At 39.3% G+C, this 11,335-nt stretch overlaps 1 protein-coding gene across 34 annotated transcripts in view; it reads left to right on the plus strand.

Annotated features, from left to right (window-relative positions):
* Positions 1-11,066, plus strand: part of CELF1 (CUGBP Elav-like family member 1) — a 41,927-nt gene extending 30,861 nt beyond the window's left edge. For 10 of the 34 annotated variants that reach the window (XM_083460593.1, XM_083460584.1, XM_083460573.1 and 7 more), the window contains 5 exons: positions 273-386; positions 517-702; positions 1,510-1,653; positions 3,408-3,576; positions 8,224-11,066. In XM_083460593.1, coding sequence (XP_083316719.1) covers positions 273-386; positions 517-702; positions 1,510-1,653; positions 3,408-3,535 — 572 coding nt within the window. In that variant the 3' untranslated portion in view covers positions 3,536-3,576; positions 8,224-11,066. Of the gene's footprint in view, positions 1-272; positions 387-516; positions 703-1,509; positions 1,654-3,407 lie in introns of all 34 variants that reach the window. The other 24 variants (XM_083460601.1, XM_083460577.1, XM_083460579.1 and 21 more) reach the window with 3 other exon arrangements.
* Positions 11,067-11,335: the final 269 nt, after the last annotated feature.

Below are 11,335 nucleotides of genomic sequence, written 5' to 3' on the forward strand. Positions count from 1 at the left end.
CTGGCTTGTAAACTATGCCAACATTTGTGGACCCCTGCCTGCCTTAGTGTCTAGGCACAAGGTTACCAGTGAAACAGGCTTTGAGGTTTGCACCCCCAAAAATACACTGCTGTACACAATTGGGGAATTTTAAGTTTTGGTATTTTAACTATCCTTGGTATAAATTACTGAAACCTGCAATGCAACATTTTTTAGTGCACATTTTGGAGAAAGTAGTGAGATGTGATTGCGTTGGAAGCAGCTATTGGTGTCTAATGCTTTCATTTTAATAGCAGGATCATCACCCAGTTCCAGTAGCAGCTCCTCTGTTAACCCAATGGCTTCTCTTGGAGCACTGCAAACACTGGCAGGGGCTACTGCAGGCCTCAACGTTGGCTCTTTAGCAGGTATGTTTAGCATGAAGAAAAGAATGAGCCCTTTGTTCCGGTTGCCTCACAGCTTCCCTTAATAATAACATATGATTTTAAAACTGGTTGACAAATCAGTCACTGACATTTATTCAAATTTTCTGCTTAGGAATGGCAGCCTTAAATGGTGGACTAGGCAGTGGTGGTCTCTCAAATGGCACAGGGAGCACTATGGAGGCCCTATCTCAGGCTTACTCTGGGATCCAGCAATATGCCGCTGCAGCTTTGCCCACACTTTACAACCAGAGTCTGTTAACGCAGCAGAGTATTGGTGCAGCTGGAAGTCAAAAGGAAGGTAGGTGAAAGACAGTGGCGGGAAGGTTGGTTCTCTAAGAGCTAGAGTCCTGTACTTTTGCAAGAGAGAGAAACAATAGAAACTACAGACAAACATTATGTTAAAATATCAAATATTTTGGCTCCCTGGCCTCAAATGGCTAATTTACATAGACTGTTTCTAGTAGCCTTTGGCTATTGTTACGCATCCAGGTACACATACACACACACTCTCTCTCTATATATATACACTGCTGCATTTAATTTTGAAAACCTTCATAAATTTTGTTTTTATCCCTTCTTTTAGAATCTTTAACAGTTCCAGATTCCTGGGAAAGTGGGGAATGGTTTTCATATTTCAAGTGGTGCATTTCATACACAATAAATTCTGTCTGTACAATAGTCTAGTAAGGTGGTAGGACACTGACTTTATTGAGAATGTAGAGAGCACATTGGTGTGCTCATGGTAAATGCATCATTGATGACTGGCTTTGAAAGGTATAGGAACTTGGAAGCTAGTTTTGTGCCCACATAATTAGCTGTAAAGATTCATTTCACATTTGTATGAAGTTGTGAGATTTCCCCCCTGCCTGCTGAAGACATGATTTAGAAACTAAGACTGAGAAGACACACTTTTTAAAGCTGCAGTTTTTTGGCAGGAAGTGGGCAGATTTTTCACTGACAGAGCCAAGTTTGAGTTGAATGACTCTTAGTACTCTGGAACCATCCCTAGCTCTTGAGAACTGAATGGGTTTTGATCTCTGCTTCAATATTAATAGCCAAAGAGTTGTGCTTTCTTTGAATTTTTCTCTAAATGGATATTTTCAAGGTCCAGAGGGAGCCAATCTGTTCATCTACCACCTCCCCCAGGAGTTTGGGGACCAAGATTTGCTGCAGATGTTCATGCCTTTTGGGAATGTTGTCTCCGCCAAGGTTTTCATTGACAAGCAGACTAATCTGAGCAAATGTTTTGGTATGTTGGGTATATTTTGCAGAAATGTTCTTAATTCCTTTCCTTAAGATAAAATAATATGAAATCAACTTTTGTGTGCATAGCTCTTCACTGCTGTGTGAGCATGATAGAATCACATGAGCCACTTGTATCTCTCAAAACCTAGCTTAATGAGATTCAGACCATGAAGATTTGTTTTGCTACCTTGTAGGATTTTGCCCCTTCATGAAGTAATATCTGATGAAACTTCTTTGATAACTTGATATTCACCAGTTCATTGATATCTTTGGTAATGAGGACACGCCTGTGCAGCTTCATACTCACCAGTGGGAATGCAGCCTACGAACCATAAAGCTTGGCCTGACCTATGCTTGACAACCCATCCCAATATTTCTTCATGTGTTTAACTTATTTCAAACACACGAAACACCTTTTGTAGATGTATAAGTCTTGTTCTGCCGATTTTGAACCAACTTATCACATCATTGCCTCCCCCTTTCTGTTCTAATGTAGATTGTTTTGACACAGTGGCTTATGTGTAGATTCACTGTGGAAGCAGGTGATACCCTCCAGTATGTAACATAACTTATTATAGCAGAAGTAAACATGAAAAGAATAGTTAATAATTGGCACATGTTTCGTATGACATCAAAACTTTATCCTAGTTACCCTTTCAATTACCTTCTTAATACTAGAATTTCTTTGCTATCAGACAGGTCCTCTTTTTGGCATTTTCAACACAATTCCTAGCTTTTTCCAGACCTAGGTAGGTAGCAAAACAAGGTTTATGAAACCCTTTTGGATCAGGATATGGTGTTCTGTGTTTGCACAGAGCTTTTCAGTTCCTTCCATCTCACAATAGTCCGTCAGAGGCCTTTCAGAATGGCACTCCAGGAGGCACCAAAGGCTGCTTCCAAAAGGGAAAATAGACCCCACCACCATATCTCACTCGCACTCACACCTCACTCTACGTAATAAACAGATAGTTTTCTAATGCAGTACACTATTGGCTTAACATTATCTTATAATCTTGTGGCTTTGAGTCCTGACTACTTACAAAGTTCTACGCAATTCCCATTGACGTTGGTGTGACTTGTATGTATTTAACTGGGTATATAATTGCAGACAGGTATATTTAGTGTTGATGTGTTTTGCCTTCCTGGGAACAGAATTTTAAATTCAGCAGAAGGGAACTTGACAGAATCCTCCTATGCTCTGCAATTTAGTGATTAAAGTGCCTATTTGTTCAATCTCCAAACACACTCTACTTGGTTGTAGCCTTTAGCATTGTACTGAATTCAGCCGTTTCCCTATTTATACTCACCAACACTTTACATTTTACCAGCTGTCTGCCACTAGTCATCTCAGCTCTCCTTAACACAGCACCCTGTCTGGTGGTCACAATCCCTGGCTGTACTGGGCTAATACTGTACTGAACTTAATGTTTAGAAGCAGCTGGAGCAGAACTTCAAACTCTGCAACTTACACTTCACATAAAATATCACTGTTATGTAAGAAGTCATTTACTATAGCTCAGAAAAGCACCTGCATACTCTTTCGTTTGAGTCATAAGGAAACTGGCCTCCCTTGTGATTTTTTTAATAAAAAAGATCGTAGCCCTCTTATATTCTCTAAACCTATGAACAGTTCATACACTTCATGGTTGCAGTACCAATGCAAGCACAGATGATGATGTCAAGATAGAAAAACAGAATGGGTTATTCCCATTCCAGTCTGACCATAAATGTTTTAAATGTATGTTTTCCTTTTCTTAGGTTTTGTAAGTTATGACAATCCAGTCTCTGCACAGGCTGCCATCCAGTCAATGAATGGATTTCAAATTGGCATGAAGCGACTGAAAGTACAGCTCAAGCGCTCTAAGAATGACAGCAAGCCATACTGAGCGCCCCTCCCCTCTGGAACTGGAGTGAGAAGGATCTTCTGGTAAGTTGGGGAGGAGTGTGCCTGGTGATTCAAAAACTCTTTAAGGCTGTATTTTTACAGTCACAGAAGCTGATTGATGTCATTCTAACTGGCACATCTTCCCCTGAAGACTCGGCTGCAGCCTCTACTGGGAATTCTTCGGATGGAGGACGAGTTTGTGATTCTGTTTCCAGTGTTTTACTTTGGAGTTTAGGTGCCATATCGCTGATTATTATTTTTTTAAGTTTGCTGTGTTTGTAACCAGTGTGTTTTGAGAAGGACCAATGCCAGCCACCTTGGGGAGATGGGGAGATACCAGGTGCAATTGGAACTGACATTGCATGACTTAGACTTAAGAAGGAGAAAAGACCTATTGCCAGGCCCCAAGTTATATTCATGAAAAGAGGGAGGGAGAGAATCTGAATCCAAATCACTTGGTGGTTGGTTAGTGAACAGACCCTCAAGGAACATTGCCAAATCCTCATTTGCCCAGCTTTACTTAATTAATGCCTTATGGGAGAATGTTATACTGAATCAGTCACTAGGGTGGGAGAAAAGTAATTGGGCGAACAGATTCATGTATTAAAGGAAAACTGCAGTAATTATGAGTGTGTGGTCAGCTTACAAAATGATCCAATTGTGTTTCTAGAGCAAACATTTACAATCCAGCCAGAACAACCTTTAAAAATTGGATACTTCCAGTTTTCCAGTATTTGTTGTTTAATGGAAACTAGGCAATTTATAATGGAGGTATACATCTTAGCCCCACAATTTGCTCACGATCTGCTGCAAATTCTGTATGTCTTGATTGAATTTCCTTTGCGGCTTCTGCCCCAGTTTTACAGCTTGTACATAAAGATATTACTAGAATCAGTGTTCATAAAGCACTATTTAAATCCTAAGCACTAAACTGACAGATGGCTTCTAAATAAGCTCATGGTTCTTTGATTCCTGACTTTCTGCTTTTTTGCGCACACTCTTTAGCTGAACATTCAGAATAATACTGCCCCAAAGATCAATTTTTTTGCTTATATAGTTTGATTTTTCGTATGTTGCTGTTTTGCTACATTGCAGTTTTCCTTTGAGTGCATGGGCCAATATAAAACACAAAGGGCTGAATCTGCTGCACAGGATCTTGATCCTGCTATTGTTTATCACCCAATATATTTTAACTCACAACTCAGAATTCTTCCCCTTCTAATACACACTTATTTTTTTCCACACGTATGAATTTGCCAAAATGTTAAAGGGTGGTTTGTTTGTTTTTGTACACACTGATGACATGGGACTAAAGGGAACTTTGACATTCTGGCCTCAGCCATGGCAAGAAGTCAGTGTAGAAGCTAGCTCTAAAGCTACAAAAAGCCACCTCTATCTGTGAGGAAATGAACGGTGTTATATATATATTCACTGCATTCCTGTGTCCTCAGTTTATTCGTCTCTTTGGCCCCATTTTATTATTATGTTTTTTTCACAGCACCCCAGTCAACCCACAAATTTTGTGTTTGGGAATCGTGTTTAGGGGAGCAGGGACTAGGTTGTTTTTTTTTTAAAAAAGGCTTTCAGTTCACTCTGTCAGGAAGAGCCACAAGGCTTGTTGAGCCTGAGATGCCATTTAAGAATGTGCCAGAAACTTGGAAATCAAACATAACCAGGGACTGGGTCCCCTGGTGTATCAAACCTCAGAAGTATAAGATGTATTGGGCCTTCCTTCTCAGGTTCAAGTAATATTTTTCTTGTGAATTTGGAAGTATTGTTGATGCAAACTGTCAGTATTATAAAGCACACAGAATGGTGGCAAAAAAGGTTGAATGGTCAGATTGCCAAATTTCCCATTTATGCTGGCATATGGTACCCTTCTGTGTTCAGTATTTGGGTCTATTCAGAAGCATATGCATACATTTAGGTGAACTGTATACATTTGAATTTTGTGCACTAGGAAAAGTTGTGTCCTGATATTCTGAGGGGGGGGGAGTATTGGAGTGTTGAGGCTTCCAGAGTTGTCATGGGATTTTTTAAAAAAATAAATAATATACTTTTCGGGGGGCGGGTGTCATGGTTGGGAGCAGCTGCTCCATTTGCAACCTGATATAACCAAGAATGTTGTTTCTATTTTTATAGAAGTTTTATACTGCTCCAGGGTGGAGAATATTTATTATCTAAATTATTTCACTGGAAAAAACAGGGTTTTGCATAATCCTGAATGTGATTGTGTTACACATACATACAGCAATGTGCATGATTGAAACTACTGACTTTCAGTGACCTGTCTGCAGTTGGAAAAGCTGCTAAATAGGAAAAGAATTAATGCTGTGAACTAGTGGAGAGGGAAAGCTGTGCTCAAGTTTCTCTATAGTCACTTCTCCCAGTACTTCCTCTCCCCTGCTCTCTCAGTTACATTTTTGTTTTTGTTTTGACTACCCAAATTAGTTTTCTGTGAATTATCTGTTCGCTCACCCTTTTATTTAATGTCCATAATATTCCTAAACAGCATATATGCTCTCATCATGGAAACTGTGAGGCAAATCACCTCCTGTTAAATTAACATGACAGCAAGTGGGTATAGATGGTTTTATAATCTGAGAAGTATGATTTATGTGAGTGCTCTCATCCCACCTGAGAATTGCCAAAGTAAACTTTCCAGGTTAAATTCCAGAAATCAGGACTCTGGTGTGTATTGGCAAAGTTGCTGCGCCTTCCGTGCTGGTGCTCTGAATTACTTTTAACTAGAGGAATTTAACCCCATATTCCTCTCCCCTCCCTCAGTTTAATTCTGATCTGCCCATTCATGCTTTTCAAAACAAGTAATAAAACTAAGTCTCTGGAGTAGGTTCTCTATTGGCAAGGAAATCGCGCACACAAATTCAGCTTTCCACTTGTAGGATTACGGCCTATTTGTCACATTGTGGGTTGTTCTGCACAGTTTTTAATTTCCTCCATCCTTTTTCTTTTCCAAGTTTGAACAGATCCTTTGACATAAAACCCTGAATGTTACCTTTTTGCCTATCCCTCTGTAGGAGACCAGATTATTATCTATGTTTGATCCAATATGACAAAGGGATCAAATTGGGAAGCACAGCCAATTTTAGTTGTTCTTTATTAAGAAATACAGGCTGCTATGTATCAACTTAAGTTGTATTTAACCTAAAACAATCATAGATGTATTTTAGATTAAAACAAGTTCTCAGAATAAATTGGGTGTCTGGTAACATGCAGAGACAAATCTGTAATCAATAAAAGAAGAAACGTTGAACTGAAAAGTATTTTGGGCTGACTTTGGCATTCCTGAGGCATATCCCCCTCCCCAAAGAAAAGCCTTATTCTTGTAATTTAAAAAAGGCTCTCAACAACTGCTGATGAATTTGCCTCACAATAGTGTGCATTTCCTCTGTAACATTTTAACTTGAGTAAATATATGTATATCCTTCAGCCTTGTGAGTGTGTCCTGGGGGCTGGGGGGGGGAGAGAATCTACTTTTCAGATTCTGCTTGATGTACATGTTAAGATCAAAAATCTAAGACAGTAGAATAGCTTAGCACTTGTAAACAGAAGCTCAGTTTTCATTTGGGAATTCACACACACAAATAGAAAAATAAACTTTTTAGCATGAAATGAAATGCAACCGTATGTTTTAAATCAGAATATTATATGCCTTTAATTGTAATTGGAATAAAAGTTACAGTAAACCTAACAAGCCTGCTTTTTCCAGTAATCACATGCTGCCTCAGACAGTTTTCCATGTCATTAAGAGAATGCTTAAATGTATTTGTCATGCAAATCACATCTCTTGTGTTGTGCCCTTATTGGAGATTCTATCAATTCTGAGAAAATGTCAAGATACTCAGACAAAATTCCTTCCACTCAAACTGGTAACAGTGACTGTAGAACTTATGAGAGCCCAGAATTCCACCTCACAAAGTCAGGGAGAAGGATTTATTTATTGAAAAAGTTGCAAACGTTTATTTGTAGGTATTAAATAAAAAGGGCTCAGCTGAGGCAAGTCTTGACTTGCAATAAAGTCTTAATTCCTTCCTATTTCAATGGGTTTCACTTCTATTTATGTATCTTATGTCATTTTTTGGTTCTAAAACCAACAGCCAGTATCCTTGTTTCCTAAAGAATAGCTGAAACAGAGGATGGATTTCTTAGGCTACTACTGCCTATGTATGTCGCATGATAGGAAAGAAGAAAGTATAATCAACCATCAACCCCAGTGGTTCCTCCTGTGTCCCCCCATCTCTTAAAATCACCCTGGAACCACATTTTATGGATTCAAGATCTAACAGAGGAGGAGTTCTGTGTTTTCTTCCTCAAGCAGAGGTAGCAGGAGCACTGGCTCAGGGCTGTGGTGACTGCACAGCTGTCTGTATGCCACTAAGCCATAGTCCATTCTGTAGCTAGTGTCTAAAGGAAATCCCAGGCCTCTACTTCTATCTGGTTTCTGGTCGTTTTGATATTTATTTGGTGTCTTATGCACTTCAACTTTTACTTGTTTGTTGTTGGCATGTGCTGCCCTTCCCTGTCAACTCCCCTCCCCAAGAGGTCTCATTGTACAGTGCCCATTCTTGTTCTCTCTTTCTCACTCTCACTCTCTTTCTCTCTCTGTTTGGATGTACTGCTCTGTGTAACTCAGTGGGTCTCCTTCTTTCTGGTTTGTTTTTTTTCTAGATTCCTGCCGTTTGTTCATCGTTGTGCCTAAAGCATGTCGATGTGGCGTTCAAGTACATCGTCCAAATCCTTGTCTCTTCAGCTTCTCTGATGCTTGAACTCTCACCTTTGACCTTGTGTTGACTTTTTGATGCTGATGTGTATTTTTATTATGTTTGTTTCTTTTCTTTTCTTTTTTTTCTTTTTTGTGCTGCCAAATTGGTTTTGCTAGAAAGACTGCTGAAGGGGAATATTTAAACTTGCATTTGAATATAAAAGAATTCTATTTTTCTAGAACTTCGTAAGATAACCACTTGATTTTGTGATTCTGATTCTTTGTAACTGTCTTCAGAGCAGCCTTGCTAGCATACCTCGTGGAGTATTGTATTTCTGTGAACATACAGCCAATCACTTTCTAGGCTTAGTTTTTTCTGTGTGCTTAGTTTTAAAACAAATCTTTGAAGGAAAAGGTAAAATGATGCGACTTTAAAAATTTAGGAGGCTTCTGGTCACATTTTGCTGAATCTATTTTCTGTGCTTGAGGAGACAGCATGTATTCTTTGACTTGAGTAGCCTCAGCAGAAAACACTTGAACAACACTTTCTCCTGATTGTAGCTGCATTTTTGCCCTGGCACTTACTGTTTTTTTCCTTCCTGTGTGATTATCAGCCTTTGTCTGCAGTGAAATTTAATCAAAGTTGATGTTGTATTTTGTTAAACCCTAGCATGCTTAGTTTTTTGTAACTACAGTATCCTCATTAAAATGTGAGATTTTGTTTTTTTTTCCCCTTTAAAAACTCAAATAACGCCCTTGTAAACGTTTTGCATGTTTCCTGCTGTGTTCTTCACAACCTTGTGTATATAAACACCCTTCACCTCTGTTTTCTATAGTTTGTGCAAAAACTGAGTAATTCAATAGGTTTCAGATCTATCCTTTTTTGGATGCCAGACTTGTGGTCATATGTCACGTAACGACATCTCCTGTGCATTTAGACTGCTTTACACGATATCTGCACCTTGCTCTATCATCACAGCTATTGAAAGGTCTCAGGGGGCTTGATTGCACTGTTCAGGTGGTGGTGGCGGCGGCAGGGATAGAAGGAAAGGTGTGGGGTGTTTGCAGTAATATTGCTTCTAAGATCCATTGGAGCGAAAGCTCTTTTGGGGTAGCCTTAATTTGTACCTCTTGTTTAATATGTGGCTTGCTTTGTGAGGTTTAGCACCATTAAAGCTCAGTGGATGGAAGCTTGATTGCTCTCCAGTCTTTACACTTGAAGTATCATGTTCTGCATATCCCATAGAAGGAATCTGTAAGTTTAGGCACAGAACTGCTGACTCTTTCCCCAAGCGACAAGCACAATATAACAGCCTAATAGCTGTTGCCTGAACAGGGTACCAACCCCGGCTCCTTTTCTCAGGGGCCTTAGCTGGGGGATGATCTCTACAGAGATTTTTATTTTTTTTAAGTTCTTAAATTGGGTAAGGAGTCATGCAGTCTTTCTTTCTTTTTTTCTGGCCTGATGAAGAAATAGCACGGATTGTCCTTCTCTGGGAAGCATGCATCAGCCTTCCTGCATAAACGACCTACTGTAGAAGCTGAGACTTAGTACTGGGTTTCACAGCACCTGCAAGAAACTCCTGTGGTAGGTGCCTAATCACAAGGGGCAAAGGGTTGGGGAAGCTATAAAGAAACTTCAGACAGGAGAAAGGAATGTGAGCAAAACTTCATAGAGTAGGGATGTTTGGGAGACCTGTCTCTAGGCCACATGGAGTGTTCTAGTCTTTAGGACAAAAAGAATTCCTGCTCCATTGTTGGGTGGGTAATATTTCTCCATGCTTGTTAGATAAATATGCATAGGTAGCTATTCCCTCAACCTTGTGATCTTCAACTTTTGAGGGTGAGAGTTGCTTGCAAAGAGATGATTGCAATATCTGGGTATACAGCTGTGAGATAGTTGCTCTTAGGCTCACAGTCGCAATGCACAGGGATGTCTGATGGCAGGGAATGTGAGACCCTGCAGTGTATTGATTAATTTTGCCAATACATTTCTTTACAATGCGCATATAGTTTCATGAGGAACTCTGGGGGAGCCTGTGGAAACAAAAATCTCTGGAGAAAACCAAAATGCCAAACGTTGGATGTTCCTTTTCTTCTTTCTTTCCTTTCTTTGGTTGTTTTAATTATTCTGTGGTGGTTTTAATGAATTTGAGACAGTAACGCAGCAGCTGCCTTTTATTTCTGGCTGCTTTTTGTGAATAATTTAAAAAAAGAAAATTTACATTTTGGAAACAAACCTGTGGGCTTTTTTATTGGTACACACATTGTATTTAACACTAGGGGTTTTGTACAGTTTTTTGGGCTTTTCTACTAGAAAACAATGTAAAGTGATTCACAAATGTGACAAGAAAACAAATTGCCACTATGACCAAATGTAGAGTCTGTTCTGCAGTAACAGGATTTAATCAACTCAAATTTGTGATTCTGTTGTAGCAATGCTTTTCTTTCCTTGTTTGAGCTGTTCCTTTTTTCTTGTTTGATTTGCAAAATGTCCTTTTTGTGTGAAATTGTGTTGTACTCTGTAGAAAATTATGGCTTTTACTTTAATGGTTTAAAAACAGAAGCACATGTTGCTTTTCTGATCACGGAGTTTGTGTAGTGGATTTAAAAATGAAAGTTTTGTTAAGTTTGGAACAAGCGAGTATGTATTAAGGAATTTTCTTCCTTTTGTGTGTGGTTTCTTTTTGTCCCACTGGGGAACCTAATGCCGTTTTAATTGCACAGACACACAGACAAGAAGTCATTTTGTATATGCCAAGTGTGGTACCTCCCTTTGTTTATTTGCTATTAAACTGTTTGAGAAGAATTTTCTGTGTCATTCTTGTTTTGGCTTGCACATGACTGGCTATGTGGGTACATGAATTCTAGAATATGAGAAAGAGGACTGCTCCGACTGCCAAGACTAGAAGATAGAATAAAATTTCTTAATTGTATAAACATGGGCATAGCCAGGATTTTTGTTAGCGGGGAGCAGTCTTTTGTTAGGGGGGCAGAACCTCAGATATAAATTGAAGTTTATTGATTTGGATTGATTTAGGGGAGCAGCTGCCCCTCCCCTTGGCTATGCCCATATGT

The sequence above is a fragment of the Podarcis liolepis genome, assembly GCF_965112155.1.
Source record: "Podarcis liolepis genome assembly, chromosome: 1".
NCBI lineage: Eukaryota > Metazoa > Chordata > Lepidosauria > Squamata > Lacertidae > Podarcis > Podarcis liolepis.